The following is a 16,709-nucleotide window of genomic DNA, read 5'->3' as shown; positions in this document are numbered from 1 at the left end:
GTGTGTGGAGGATTGGATATATATATATATATATATGATGGGCGATTCCCGACGGTGAAACTATCAGACTCACATCTCCGTCATCTACCACGACGTCGTTTTCATGAATTCATAAGCTCGAGTTTTGTCTTTCCAGCCTAACGATGTCGTTTGTTATCACGGCCTAGCCTCCGACTCGCCTCCGACAGACGTTTTGTCTCGCAGCACCCGTAGACGACGATGCCATCTTCGCCCCTAACCAAAGACGCGCCTGTCTGCTTGCCTCTTGCCCGACAAACAGTTTCTTCCTCGACGACGCCTTCGCCCTGCCGGCCTCACTCAACAGAATCGCCTTTGTCGCCCTGCCCGACAGAAGGTCTCCTATACTTGAACAGTCCCTATCACCTGCCTGACAGAATTTATCTTTGCTCTACTTTTTCTAGCAGCTGCCTGACCGTTTTGTTGATGGCCTCGACGATGCATTTCTATGCCAATGTACTTGTCGGTGACTGTCCTATTTCTACTCGTGCTCCTCCTTCAGGTTTAGAATCTGGTTTTTATATTGACAAGTCCTGCAATATTCCTCAATCGACGCTCTTGAAGGTGCGGTGATCACACTTTCATTAAAAAGCTTGAAAAAAATGGGAAGTCTGCTCTTATTCTCACTGAGGTTAAAACCAATACTCTCGCGTCCTCTTGGCGTTTTTGCTCTAGTGGGAAAATTTCTTTGTGGTCACCCAAAGCTGGAAATCATTCAAAAATAGTTTGATGCTATGAAGCTATGGGACAGTTTGAATATTGACTCATTTGACGGTCGACATATATTTATTCAGTTATCTCACGATGCTGATTACGCTCACATTTTTTCTCAAAAAGTTATCAAGATAGACAACCGTTTTATGAAAATTCTCATGTGGACTGTTGATTTTGATCCAAAAGCGGAGTCCCCTATCATTCTTGTTTGGATAAAGTTTCTGGGGTTAAAATTACATCTATTCAACTTGGAAATTATCAAATTTTTAGCAACTGCTTACGATAAGTCTTTCAAGGTTGATAGTCCTACGTTTGCTGTCACTAAATCCTCTGTGACTTGTGTGTTAGTTGAAATAGCTATCACTCAACTAGCTCCGGATGAGGTATGGGTTGACACCACTCACAATGAGTATTGACAAAAAATTAAAATAAAACCACACTCTCCTTATTGCTCTCATTGTAGTATGTTTGACTACAGTTCTACTATTTGCTAGTGCTTGCATCCTCATCTAAGGTCGAATTTCGCTAAAGATCAGCCGTATACCATCCCTGCTGAGAAGGTGCAACCCGATTCTCTTTCCAACACCCCAGTCCCAAATGAAGAACACCATACTATAGGTACAGATCCAAATGTGCTTATGCCACTCACTATTATTAAAGAAAACTCACTTATAGATCAAGACACACGAGAGTGCACATTCGATTCGATAAAAGACTAGCTGGTACAACAAGTAGTTGCTTCTAATGTTCAACAATCTACACATGTCCGACACACTTTAGACCAATTAATTGATCTGGCGAGCCAATCTTCGGATGATGAAAGACAGGTCTATTCCAGGAGGAAGAAGAAAAATGGAGGCTGACTCGAGCTTGAGAATTTATTGGATGATACATTAGTTACTACTGGCAATGACACTCATCTTACCAATTTATTAGCTGGCTCCTTCCCTAGAACTAGAGGCAGAGGCGAGGCAAAATTGGGTCACTCACTAGCTACCTGATACTCCGTATTTTAACACTTTTAGGTTTTTTCTTTAGGTCTCTCATGTATTTTTATGTATTTTCTCTTTTTGTAACTATTTGTGGTTATCATGTGGGTAGAATGTCTTGTTTTGGTCTTCCCACACAATCTATCTGTATCCTTTTTTTTTATTTAATATATTAGTTTTTGTGCTTTCTCAAAGAAAAAATATATATATATATATATTGCAAAATTTAGCAAATTATGATTTTATTGCATCTTTAAAGCGATTTAAATTCATTTGCATTTATGTGCGAATGAGGAAAGAATGAATTGGTTTACATTTTTTATTAGTTAGTATTTTATATTAATGGTGGAACGAGAGATATGGGTACGACATTGAGGCTGCATGGCCTGAGATGGGAGAATTATGGCATGACATGGAAAGCGCAAAAGTGGTAGCACATATGTATTGGCTCTTGCTTGTAACATTCCAGTTGCACATGTACATGTCAATTTTGGTTTCTTCGCCACACAAGTAATTTTTTGTTACTTTATTTGTGTGTGGAGGATTGGGCTTTATGGGTATCTTTTTTAAATATATGTAATCTTCCAAATATATCGGCATAGGTTGCTTTGCAAAACAAGCGATGGTGGAGTAAATTTTGTTGTGATGAAGACATATAAGGCAATTTTGCTCAACGTCTCATCCACTGTATGCCGTTTTCATTGCGTTTGAGCAAGACAGACAGTGGAATAAGCAAAGAGGACATCAGCTTATAATTTTTACTACATATTTTGATTTCAAATTTTTTATTCTCCATGGATATGGGTAATGGAGATATTGTAACTTTTAACTGTCTTCACCAGAGTGTTTTCACTTTTCTTGGAACTCATCTTTTCCTCTCTAAAATTTCCTAGTTCTAATGTTAGGATGAATTTCTGGGGTTACTCAACGATCAACTTCTTTTCACCGATGTCAAGATATTCAACTACTGGTACGGCTAATGCTGGCCGTGATGTGATAAATGAATTCAAAATGCTTGTTAGAGAAGCTCACAAACGAGGCATTGAGGTGACAAAATATTTGCTTCTTAGGCGACTTTTGTTGTTATTATCCTTCTCTCATCACTTTGATTTGCTTGCCAGGTCGTCATTGATATTGTTTTCAATCATACCGCTGAGGGAAACGAGAATGGTCCCATAATCTCATTCAGGGGCATTGATAACAGAACTTATTATATGATTGCGCCGAAGGTGCTTTTTCTTAAATTTCAGTTTTTTTTCTTTCAAATTTTTTAATATGAATAATTTTCATTTGAGCACATTTTATTAAGTGATTTGCACGTACAGTGACACTTTACATGCTGTCATAGTCAATTCGCTGAACTTATCATGAGACGTAGAACATTCTGGATTTTAGGATTTAATATGCGTTGTAGAGAGTTATAGGAAATTTTTCTTTTTAAAAATTTGTTGCAAGCAACCTACAACAAGACTGTCTGCAAATTTCACAGGAAAGCAAGCTATTAGTTTTAAGAAATTACTGTAACGAAAAATCTAGAAAACAGATGCAATCCCACTCCAATTATGAGATTTTGGCCTTCTAATATAAATTGGAGATAAAGTTAGTAACATTTTTAGCCAATCATAAGAAAAGAAGAGGAACAAGAGAAGGGAGATAAAGAAGAAGACAAACAATAAAACATGCAAATGTTGCATGAAAACATTCTACTAGTCCCAAACACCTATTTGTTAGAGATGATGAAAGACACAAAGATGCTAGAGTTTCAGATCATCTTGCCGGTGTTGCTGATGTACAAAAAACATAGTTTAAGTGGCCCAACTAAATACTTGCAATTCAAATTTAAAATTTACATTTTGAAATTCAACAATATTATCAATTTAACACATTTTGTGTTCGTGTGCTTGTTGAATGAGTTTCACACATCTTGCTTGAACGTCTTTTTTAATTTTTTCCCCTCAATACATTGCTACTTAATGGCAGATGTTGAACATTTAGATTGAAAAAAAGTTAGCTGAGTTTCTGCAAATTATTGATTTTTCTACAGGGCGACTTCTACAATTACTCTGGTTGTGGGAACACCTTTAATTGTAACCATCCAATCGTCCGTCGATTCATTAAAGATTGTATGAGGTAGCCCTCTGGTCATGATATCTGTCAGGATATATCTGTAGAGAATCTGGTATAAAAACTAGTATATTGCCTTGCAAAAGTTATTTTAGAATTTTGAAAAATAAACCAATGAGATATGAATTCTTTCTTTTACCGGAAATATATTCTAATCACAAGTCTATAAGTATATGTCAATTCCATCATATAACATAAAAATTCTTTGAGATTACCCCCATGTCCTCCCTATATAAAGATGTATTTTTTAAAGGGGAATTTACATACATTGCACCAAATTCTTATGCATTTACTTATCTCACATCCAAAGTTTGATTTTTACACCTAAAGCACATTTTCCTTTGTATGAAAAGGTGGGAATAGTGTAATCCGCCTTTTCATACGTAGGTTAGGGTGCTTAGGGTGTAAAAATCGAAGTTTGGGTGTGAGATAAGTAAATGCATAAGGATTGGGTGCTATTTATGTAAATTTCCTTTTTTTTTTAAATAATTGTATGCTTTTATACCATTTCAGTGAAAGTTTTAGTACAAATTTTTCATTTTTCCAACTTTAACTTAATTTTCATGAATAAATTTGAGTGATAAAAAGATATTCAATATTTTATTTTGTTTTTAATAATGATCATTTATTCATAATTTAAAACAATATGTTGATTACTAGTTATGTTTTGAAATTTTAATCTTATTGCCCACTATTATCTCCAAAGGCGTTGAAAGATCGACCCGATTTTTTCAAAACTTGATCTAATTTGATCTAAACTCATCATTATCATCCAAAACTGATACTATGCACTATGTTTCGTAGTTGATCTGGTTAAAACTGATCCAAAACTAGTGAAATGTACTAGTTTTAACAGTTTTACCAAACCATGCTTTGGACAATAATACAATTATCAAAAGGCCTTTTACAAAAGGATTGCAGGACCCCATGTGAGCATTATGGGTCAATCAGTTCAGTAGCGTGTTGTTGAATAATATCAAAGCCGAGTCATAAAAAATTGATGACATAAGTGAATCTTCTAAGGTTTTGATTCCTATTTCTCATATGCTTTTCAGTGGATTTTTACAGATACTGGGTTACAGAGATGCACGTTGATGGCTTTCGCTTTGACCTTGCCTCTATACTGACAAGGGCTACTAGGTATTTTTTACTATTTTAAATATAGACCAATTTAATGTTCACAAAATATGCCCTATAATTATAGTTTATGTTTGTAATACATTTTTTCTCCTCAAGTTTATGGGATTCAGTTAGTGCATATGGAAGGCAAGTAGAAGGGGACCTACTCACTATGGGAACCCCTCTTAGCAACCCTCCACTCATTGACATGATTAGTAATGATCCAGTTCTTAGAGGGGTCAAGGTACTGATGCCTATTCATTTTCTTAATCTAAATTCAACATGATCTCTAATGTTACATTGGTGAGACATAGCTAAGCTTTTGCATCCTTAATAGGGTCCTGGTTCTATAGCCTTGGAATTGTTATAATGATTTTTTCAAATTTTCTTCAGAAAATATCAGTGCTTAAATTACAATTTCTTTTCACATGCAATAGCTGATTGCTGAGGCATGGGATGCGGGAGGCCTTTATCAAGTTGGCCGGTTCCCTCATTTTCAAATTTGGTCTGAATGGAATGGGCAGGTTAGTCGATGTTGTTTTTCTGAAATGATATGGAGGAATTTCATTGAATTTTTGGAATTTCATATAGTCTGATACAATTGCTTATCATTAACATTACCATCTTAACCAAGTGACATTCATTGCGTTTTGTTGAAGTTCATAGAAAATTCGGGAACCAAATGGCTTAAAGAAGTTACTTCTGTTAAGTTTGAGACCAAAGTTACCATCTCGCAATTTTATTAAGATTATGTGCAGAACTGTCGCATGATAGTTGTTGGAAAATAAAATCTGAATTAAATTTACAGTTGCTAAAATATCTTGATGATCTTGAAGATATAAAGGAATTAAGTAGCGTGGATTTATGCTATTAAAAGAAGGCTTAGTGCGTTGTAAAGGAATTAAAGGGGCGTAGAAATATGACATAAAGAAAGTTGGGTTATGTTAAAATTTTCATGGTTCTTTGAAGATTTGGCGAATGAAATGTGAAAGCTAATGTTTTTTCTTGCGTTAATGCCTGGTAATTTTAGGGAATTTAGAGTTGTGGTGTCATGTTATATAAGGACGTCCTGATTTTCAGGGGTTTTATCTTATAAAATAAGCCTATGTCTTGTTTGGTTTATTTTATATGATAAAGATAACCTCACTAGTATTTAGGCTTTTCATGTTAGTTCGGATTAACAAACAACCATTTGGTTGAGAAAAAGTATAAATTAATCTTGAAATGTGTGGTGAATAACTATGATTAGCGCGGTTAAACTTTATCCTTGTGATAGCTTAAATAGCATGTTTAGCTTGAAGATAGAGGATGGTTGTGGTGATAAGACAAGCTAGCCAGTTCACTCGGGCTTAACTTTAAGAGCCTGATATACTGTTTTTTTTACTCAATTGATCATCTTCTTTCAGTTTCTTTTTGTGTTTCCCTGCTGCTTTGTAATTGTTTTGTAACGTTCGTTTTTAATCAATAAGATCGGCAGTTTTTCATTTTAGCCGGAAAAAAAGGAAGGTTATTAAAGAAAGAAATTGCACAAAAAATTTCCTTTCATTTCATTGATGAGGGGCTTATATAGAGAGCCTTACAAGTTACAACATTTATAAATAAATCCTTAGATTTTATCTATTTACAAATACGACACTACATTAGATACAAATCTCAACACTCTCCCTCAAAATGGGCAAAGATATTCACTAAGCCCATCTTTCCACATAACCTAGACAAATCTAATGAGAAGTCCTTTGGCGAGACAGTCAGTCACTTGCTCTCTAGAGGCTACATGACTTGGCTTCATTAGTCCGTTATTCCGCTTTTTTTGGATGAAGAACCTATCAATCTCCACGTTTGGTTCTACTATGTTGCACCGGGTTGTTGGCGATGTTGATCGCTGACTAGTCGCGCCACAACTTCATTTGAGCTCCTTGGTCTACCTTGAGCTTTACGAACAAGGCTCTCAGTCGCATCATCTCGCAACTACTCTATGACCTTATACTCTGCCTCTGTTGTTGATTTTACTACTACTGATTGTTTTTTGCTCTTCTAAGAGACCAAGTTGCCCCCTACGAACATGCAGTATACAAATATGAACCTCCTATCATCAGTACAACTCACTCAGTCAGAATTGCAAAAAGACCCTCAATATCTACATATGTCCATTTTTTGGATCATGTATGTAGCGACTCACTGTACTTACTGCAAAAGAAATATGGGGTCGAGTTTGACACATAGATCAGGCGGCCCGCCAGCCTCTGGTACGTTTGACGATCAACCAATTCACCTGCCTTTGTACTGAGCTTGATCTTCTGATAAATTGGAGGCTGCAGATTTGCACCACCTCATACATGTCTCCGTGAGAAGATACAATATATACTTTCTCTGAGATTGGACCATCCCCTCAGGTCTATTGGCCGCTTTAATCCCATGAAAGTATTTAGATGTTCTATATCCCTTACTTTAAATTGCTTCCCCAATCTTCCCTTTTAGTTAAGCAATCTCTGTTTCATCATCACTAGTGATAATTTTGTCATCTTAATACACAACAAGTACGGTAGTGTGACCTCATGTTGCCGAAAGAACACCGTGTTGTCTGCATTGATTGCTGATATCCCATGCCAATCATCGTTATTTTAAACTTGTCAAACTAGGCTTCTTTGCACACTGTTTGGGATGTATCGAATCCTGGTGGTATCTCCATATATACCTCCTCTAGTAGCTCTTCATTAAGAAAATCATTCTTCACATCTAGTTAGTTGAGTGTTCATCCACAATTCACGGCCGGAGAAGTTAGTGTCCTCACCGTTCTCATCTTTGCTACTGGTGTTAATGTTTCATTGTAGTCAATGTCATACGCCTGACTGTACTCTTTTATCATTAGTCTTGCTTTGTACCCCTTCATATTCTCTTTTGGAGTTTGCTTGACTTTAAAGGTCCACTTGCATCCAGCTGTCTTCTTCCTTGCTGGTAGTGGTACAATCTCCCATGTTTCGTTTTTATCAAGAGTTCCAAGCTCTTCATGCATCGCCGCTTTCCCCTTGAGATCCTCTTTAACAACATACCAACATTTAAGTATAGAGATAGAGCTTAATGACACAATGAATGTTTCATGCAAATGTGAGATGTCAGAATAAGAAAAAAGTTCGCAATGTCAAGTTTCCTCCCAAAACGTATGATGAATAATATCACTTGATAATTTTGAATCAAATACAGATGATGTCGGTGTCATCATCTTGCTTCGGGCTACCTCTATAAGTTGTTCATTCTACCTCTTTGCTACTCCATTCCGTGTTGTTGTGTATGGGCATGCCATTTGATGATGTATCTCTTGAGCTGACAGGTAGTTCCCAAATGCTTTGTTGATATATTTTGTTCTATTATGAGATCTTAGTGCCTTCATAACTGCATCAAATTTGGTCTGGATTGCCTTGTGAAAATCTTTAAAACTAACATCCATTTTACTCTTCAATCTCGTCAAGTACATCTAGGTAACACGATAAAAACAATCAATAAACGTAACAAAATAACGATAATCATTCATAGAACTAGTAGGATAATGCTCTCATACATCAACATGTATCAAATCAAACACACCAAAGCTTCTCTTCCTATAATTGACATAAGAGCACCTTGTGAGCTTGCCAAACATACAAACATCACACACGAGTTTCTCCTTATTTGTCTTTTCATACATAGATAGATACAACTAAATTAGTAAATTAATTCTAGAATGTCTCATACGTCTGTGATGCAGCAGTAACGCATCCTCAACGTTCATCTCAGATTCTCCTACTGCAGCACTTTTCACCATGGATGTCAGAGTTGAGTCCATCCCCTCTCGATCCAAGTACCAGAGTTCGCTATGTTGCGTTCCAGTCCCAAGTGTCTGGTCTGTCCCTTTCTCTTGGAAGATCACCTGAGGAATATCAAAAGAAATAATGCATTTTAAATGGAAAATAATGACACTAATGGATAAAAAATTCATTAAAAAGAAATGAGCATGCAAAACATTGGACAAAGTCATAGAATCAGTACATCTGACTATACTCTCACCAATCATAGGTTGTGTTGTGCTATCAGCTGTCTAAAGGCTCTCTAGAACTACTAGATGAGTATAGAAAGAGAAATAAATCCCTAGCGTTATTTATCATATGTCGAGATGCACCATAATCTATTATTCATTATATTGATCTTGTAGTGGATAGAGAGGCAAGAGTATGTATATTATGAGTATCTTTGGCTGCGTGAGCATAAGTATCAGTGTTGCCATTGGATGACGATAAGATGGTTGCATTCCCAGTGACATCACCTGCCGCTCTCTGTATCATTTTCAGCATGTCCAATAACTCGTGATCCTCATCAGTAAAGATCACCCTTGTCTTTCCCTCATTCTCCGCTATCATCAGATTTGTCTGTTAGTCCCCTCTTTTACTCCTTTACCCCCCACGATTACGACGATGACCTCTAGGTTGTTCACATCCAACCATCTCTCTCTCCTTGGGTAGATTTGGACAAGTCTTACTTAGGTGTCGCAATTCTTTGTAGTTGTAGCACCTGCGGGTTTCCTCCGGAGCACCTGTCCTACTTGAGCTTGAGGCAGCCAAAGTTGATTGCATTCCTAGAAGTCCATTTGGCTGAGCCGAAACACGTGTTGAGGTAGTGGCTCTTGTCGCGATGATAGCTTCATGTATGAGCCCGACCAAGATCTTCAAAACTTTAGGATCTATCATTCCCAGAAGCTACAATTTTTTACCTCTTACACTATCTTTTTCCCTTGACATCCTTAATCACAATGATGTAAGCCTAGATTGCGGGGACTAGGCAAGACCACACCGCCGCGATCTTTTTTTTCCGCAAAACAAAGCGACAATTCTTTTTGACCATCTGTACAAAGCCGCTCGATCCTTCACAAGTAGAGACATATATAGAACCTTACAAGGTACAACATTTACAAATAAATCTCTAAACTTCATCTATTTATAAATAAGACCCTATATTAGATACAAATCTCAACAGTGATACATAAGTCTTTTTATTCAAAGTTAATCTTGAAACAAAGGATGAGTTATAGAGGCAGTAAGAGGCGTGGTTGATTATTTGAGTCCTTGTTAAGCTTGCCTTGAAGGAGAAGGTTGAGAGGAGAAAAGGTGAAGTGGATGAGTAGATTGAGAAAGCAAGAGAGATAAGGGCAGGCTATAGGAAATAAGGAGAAAAAGGATTGGTAGAAAGCATTTATTATCATCATTTCATTAGTCTGTTATAATAATTTTATAGAAACATTACTACCGCTCGCTCTTCTTTTGTTTGACATGCTCGCGTGTGCGCATGTGAGGCCCCCTTCGGCCACTTCTCTTGTGCTTCATCCTCACCCGAGCACCTCTCCTCCTTCAAACCTAACCGAATTATGATTTTGTTGATTTTGGCTCCTTATCTCTCTCTCATCCCTCTCACAATCGCAAAATTCTCCCCTTTCCTTGCAAACATGCCATGATCTTATATGAGGGTATATGAGCGAGATTGCCACCATAATTCTTGTATGGTATGGAGTTTATTTACTCTTTGTATTTGATTTTGTTTGTGTAGGAACCCCTTCAAATGCTTATACGCCCCTTCTTAACATTGTGGACATAATGATTGCTCGTACAGGTGCTTCACTCAATGCCCATACTTGTCTTCCTTGATGTGACGGAGGACATTTAAATATTATTACTTCTAACTATTATATAACGTTATTTATGTTATTTGTAAAAATGAATAATGAAAATCTTTTGGTGCTTGTTATTTATAAACTTTTTTCCTCTTAAACTGACTCCAATTACTTTGGTGAACTTCGATTTTGACGCACTAATCTTTATTTCTCGACTAGCGTGATATTATTTGCAATTTTTTGTTGGCTTTCTTTACCAAGGCATAACTGGAGTTTTTCTTACTATTCAACTCAGTACCGTGATGTGGTGCGGCAATTTATTAAGGGCACTGATGGATTTGCAGGAGCATTTGCTCGATGCCTTTGCGGAAGCCCCAACCTATATCAGGTAGGATTTTATGGATTAAGCTATACGCAATAATGATTAGTGCTCTTTTCTTTGATTTACTTTTGCGATTGAGCATCACAAGCTTTAGACGTTCGATTTAAATGTATTTTTCAATCCATATTTCTATTAAGGCAGTAGAGGATTGATTTTTTTTAGTCTAGATAACTGCCGCAAGTTTGGCTTGTTTGTTATGTAGATGACCTGAATTTGAACAAAACTTATTAGATTGTCTGCATGTCAATATCTATATTTAGAGAGAGAGAGAGATAGAGGCTTCTCCCCATCATTGTTGCCTCAATTAAAGTTTGATATTATGACCTTCAAATGCAAGATTGAAGTTTTGAATTCTTTTTAGCATCACTAAGACTATTGATATTCATCGTCTTAAGAACTACTAAGATTTCTCAGTTTCAATTTGGGGAATCATTGCAAGAAGCTTTCTCTTGATTCTATCTCGAGAACTTTCAATCACATTTAAATCCTCTTTAATTACCAGAACTCACAACATTAGTTACCATCTCTACCGAGTCGCACCACACATCAGAACTCTTTTTCCACGTAAAGGGCACGCTCAAGATCCAAGAGCAAGGATGTATCTACAATGTCAATGGTGATACTGTATGGGGTCTATTGCCACCACAATGATCTGCTTTTCTCCATCTTTTATGGTTGCTATTGATCCCAGCATTTCCGTTACTATCACCTGCCTGCCACTCATCACAACAGCCAACAGGATGCACAAAACTCACCTAATCTTTGTCGGCCAATCACCAAACCACTATAGCTATAAATTCAGTTTTTCTATCAAGATGGGCCTTATGGTTACATCTTCCACATTTGTACAATTTCTTGGCAGCCATTGACATTGGGGACCTCCTACTCTCAAGAATGTTATGTAAGCAAGCTTTGGAGTGTTTTCGTTCATTCTGCTTTTTCACTTTATCTCTCTTTCTCCCTCTCCCTCGTACTATTGTTCTTTTTATCTTCATCTTCCTCTTCTTTTTTCTATCTCACGCATTCACTCTAGTGATCTTTTAAGAAAGTTGACAATTGTATCATGTATTTATACTAACTAATATAGAGTTCATTTTTTATCACACCCCAGGTCTGGAAGGGGTTACATACTTACAACTCGAGGTGTGTTGAATGAATATATGAATATAGTTTGTACTCACAAAATAAAAGATTTATATATGGAAAACATGAAAAGCAAGTAATTGAGGAGACTAATTTTTTAATTCCATTTCATCAGTCAACTACTAATACAACTGACAAAAGAAAAAGAAACTAAATGAAAAAAATCAAAACATGAAATACATAAGCAATTACCCAAAACCTAAAAGAATTAAATAGAAATAATACATAAATTAATATTACCGAAACAATACTAATAGGTCTACTCTTGTGGCCATTGTTCACCAAACACACATTTAGAACCTCATATAAGAAAATATCAATAAATGAGTTTGGTAAATCAAACCCAGTAAATAACTATTTTTATTAAAGCATAAATGACAAGGTACCAGGACATATAGTGTGAACAATCAACCAGAAATTTACCATATATGCGATCAAGAAATAAATAAGATCAAATGATTATTAGCTCTAATGCTAATCTGATTGTATATGATAATTAAATAAATAAATAATTAATTAATAATATTATATTATCAGAAATTTCAACCAATGCAGTTTTTTTGGGTGAGAAAGAAATGCCTCAATAGTTTCATCAGTTTTGTTTAGGGATAAGTGTACCAATTTGAAGCAAAGGAGAAGAAGAAGAAATAGTTCAAAGCAAAGGAGGAGAAGAAGAAATAGTGGCAGAAGAAGAAACGAACATGCTCGTCTTTACGACAATCAAAAGGGGAAGATGACAAGGAAAAAACTAGGATGGAGACAAGTGCACTAGCATCTAATATCGGGTGTGTTATCTGAGCTGAAGGTTTTGTCGAGCAGAAGACAAGGCCGAAGGTGGTCTTGTGGGTTTTGTGTGAGTTTCGAAGCATCAATTCGAGCAGAAGTCTTCAAATCAGGCTCAGGTAGTGAGGAACTCTCATGTTAGATTTTTTTTGTATTTAACTTATTATCTTATCATAAATTTATCTTTATGTTATAACATTTTTTAGATAAATATGTAATGGTATAAATGGGATGTGGGGAAAAATCTGGCGGCTGCTAGCAGAAACTTGGTGAATGTTGCTTAAGTGACAGCGGAAGACTGGTGACTCGGATTTCAAGAGGAAGAGGATTTGATTGGGAAGATTAGATAGCTAGGAAAAAGGCACGCAAGGAGCGAGGGTGGTTTCGACAACTATTGCACTGCTCTAGCTGCACGTGATCTTTAATCGCGACTAGAGTTGGTGTGGAAAATCGATTGGCAGTGAGTGTGAGAGAAATCACTTGATTAAGTCAGTGACCTAAGGTGCAAGATGGGCGCGAGAAGTCAGGTGTCGGAGACCTTGAATCGTGTGATCCGGGAAGGTGGCTGGCAGAAAAGTGATGGGTAATTACTTGATTTGTGAGATCGGGGGAGGCAGGATTATGCAAGACATTCGTAGTGAAGGATGGGGATGGGTGAAGGCGGCTTGCGCAAATTGCTCATAGTTATTAGGTTCGCTACATTGTTTTGGCTTTCATTGTAATGGGCATATCTCATGATCAAAGCACTTTAAATTTACTGTAATTAATGTGCTTGTGACCTCCTTGTTTAGGCATCCATTTAGCGTAGTAAGTTAAACTCATCACCATCTTCTTTCTTTTTTTTCGAGATGAGCAATTTTCTTCTCAGTAGACATGCTGCAAGATTCCAACATATACATATGGCTATAATTACATTTAAAGAAATGTACTATTTCAAAGAGTAGGAACTAAGATAGTTCAAAATTAAAATTTGTAGCTCTATCATACTTATCATTCCGGTACTGAGCAGTTTGGATGATGAAATACATCAGTAAAATTGAACTTCTTAAAGCAATTGTATGTTTCCTTGTCATCATATTTTTCATGCTTAATAAATGATTTATTCATTATGAAAGTTGATGAAATCTGTGCACATACAACTCTTATGATGTGGATCCCAAACAATAGTGTGTTATTGAATTTGAGTATAGTGTTATATGCAAAAGGTAAAATTGGAAGAAAGCTGAACTTTTATGATTTTTTAGGTTCTCAAATCATCTTTAATTTTTTCCTTAGGCTTGATGAATTGTTAAATTCTCATGAATACTGCTGAAACTCCATCCATAAGTAATTTCAATCTCGTAGATCATAAAAAAGTGTCATCTTAAGATATATGTATGTATGTATACGTAGATATGTATGTATGTATACGTAGATATGTATGTATGTATACGTAGATATGTATGTATGTATACGTACATATGTATGTATGTATACGTACATATGTATGTATGTATACGTACATATGTATGTATGTATACATACATATAAAATAAATGGCCAGAGGCTATTATACGGGCCTCCATCCACTTATAATGTGTATAACAATTTGAGTACCAACTCCTAAGACCAACTGTGCCGGAGGAGATTCAAACCCCCAGCCTGAGGGGTCTTACACCGAGGATGTCAACCAACATACCAAGGCTTATTTTTACATGCATTTCTTTTATCAGAAATCATTTTATTATGTTGCAAAAAATCATTACAGAACATGCAATGCTATTTTGTATGTTGTATTTGGATTTTGCTCGAGTTTATAAAAAAATGAGTCTAGCTTGACCTCAAGTCATTAATGCTCACTCATGCACATCCTTATTTTGTGATTCATAAAGATCTTTAGACTGCTGCAATGCACTCCATGTATCATCATCCTTTTAAAGATCATTTCCAGCACAATATGCCGGGTCATATCTTTAGATAATGCCTAGAAGGAAGATTTACATAAATACCAGTCAATTCTTATATATTTACATACCTGACACCCAAATTTTAATTTTTAGATGTATGTGACCTAACCTATGCATGAGATGTTTATTTACTTTTAAATGTTAAAAGAGTTGCTATTTTTTATGTGATCTGAAAGATTTGGGTGGTATAAATGTAAAAAAGCAAAGTTTAGGTGTTAACTATGTAAATATATAGGAATTGGGCGGTATGCATGTAAATGCCCCTATCTAGAATGCATGAACCACTGGGGTCTAACCATTTAGTAGCCCATTATTCTCATGGTGCAGTAATTACCCTAATATCAACTATATACTCCTCACTTCTAGCATTCATCAGGAAGGCGGACGAAAGCCATGGAACAGCATCAATTTTGTTTGCGCACATGATGGATTCACTCTCGCAGATCTGGTCACATACAACAAGAAGAATAACTTTGCAAATGGTGAAGATAACAGAGACGGAGAGAATCATAACTTGAGCTGGAACTGTGGCGAGGTAATAACTAATATTCAATTAATTTACATTGAAGCTCAGCTCACATTTATCTCTTAGCATGAACATAATCATTTAATTGTGAATTATTATATTTCAGTTTTTTTTTTCACCAAAAAGCTGCTTTATTTATTTTTAGCTCTGCAATGAATAATCTTGAGAGTGCTGCTGCCATCTTTTCTTTTAGTGTGTAAAATGTAGCAAACTAGATGTAAGCTATGAAGGATGGGCATGAATGTGGACATGGGGACACAAATATGACACGAATACGATGATATGGCATAATCTTTATTTATTTTTAGCTCTGCAATGAATAATCTTGAGAGTGCTGCTGCCATCTTTTCTTTTTGTGTGTAAAATGTAGCAAACTAGATGTAAGCTATCAAGGATGGGCATGAATGCGGACATGGGGACACAAATATGACACGAATATGATGATATGGCATAATAAAAAAAAATTGAAGAGATTGACATTTTTATATGTAATAAATTATTTATATGAAACCTATAATTTTTTTTTATCATTTTTTAGTGAAGGCATCACATGATGAAATAAAATATCATTAAAATTTTTTTAAAAAAGAACCACTGTTAATACTAAAAAAAAACTATCATACAGGTATTCATCCATTATAATGAACAAAAAGGTACATCTACATACATATCACACAATGCTTATGTATTTACATATCTTACACTAAAATTTTCACATTTACACACAGCACACAAATTTTTAATATCACATAAAAAATAACACTTGTAACTTTTTAAAAGTGAAGTACATCATTTCTTGCATAGGTTTAAAACACAAATTCTATGCATGTAAATATGAAAGTTTAGCTGTGAGATATGTAAATACATAAAAATTGTATGCTTCATGTGTACATTTCCCTAAAAAAAGCCTTGCCACAGTTTGTGGCCATTTAGATGCGCCATTGCTTCATAGTATATAAGATATAGAGGGAAACAAAACAAAGATTAGCTAATACGTGTTTTAGGAATACTGCAGGAGGGAGAGTCCGCAGGCTTGTGGGTTCAAAGGTTGAGGAAACGGCAAATGCGTAACTTCTTCCTCTGCCTCATGGTTTCTCAGGTAATGTATACTTAAACCCTAAACGTCTGCTTGGGACTTATTTTATTTTATTTATTTATTTTTGTCTTTAAGAACATATTTATTTAGTGTACTTTTTACATATTTTTATCTGTTATTTTTAAAAATAAATTAATATATTTTTGAAAACAATTAAAAATAATTTTAATTTGTTTTAATTGTATTTAAAAATAATCATACTTTTAATCAAATAATTATATATATATATATATA

At 35.6% G+C, this 16,709-nt stretch overlaps 1 protein-coding gene across 1 annotated transcript in view; it reads left to right on the top strand.

The window, feature by feature from the left end:
- LOC110024758 (isoamylase 1, chloroplastic) overlaps positions 1 to 16,709 on the top strand; it is a 29,445-nt gene that overhangs the window by 11,170 nt on the left and 1,566 nt on the right. Inside the window, 9 exon segments of the mRNA XM_020724906.1 lie at positions 2,627 to 2,768; positions 2,843 to 2,950; positions 3,766 to 3,851; positions 4,914 to 4,985; positions 5,082 to 5,208; positions 5,402 to 5,488; positions 10,895 to 10,987; positions 15,230 to 15,388; positions 16,395 to 16,478. Coding sequence (XP_020580565.1) covers positions 2,627 to 2,768; positions 2,843 to 2,950; positions 3,766 to 3,851; positions 4,914 to 4,985; positions 5,082 to 5,208; positions 5,402 to 5,488; positions 10,895 to 10,987; positions 15,230 to 15,388; positions 16,395 to 16,478 — 958 coding nt within the window.

This window comes from Phalaenopsis equestris, unplaced genomic scaffold (genome assembly GCF_001263595.1).
Source record: "Phalaenopsis equestris unplaced genomic scaffold, ASM126359v1 Scaffold000273, whole genome shotgun sequence".
NCBI classification, from domain to species: domain Eukaryota; kingdom Viridiplantae; phylum Streptophyta; class Magnoliopsida; order Asparagales; family Orchidaceae; genus Phalaenopsis; species Phalaenopsis equestris.
The sequence above is the reverse complement of the archived record's forward strand: the minus strand, read 5'-3'. Positions and strand labels throughout refer to the sequence as shown.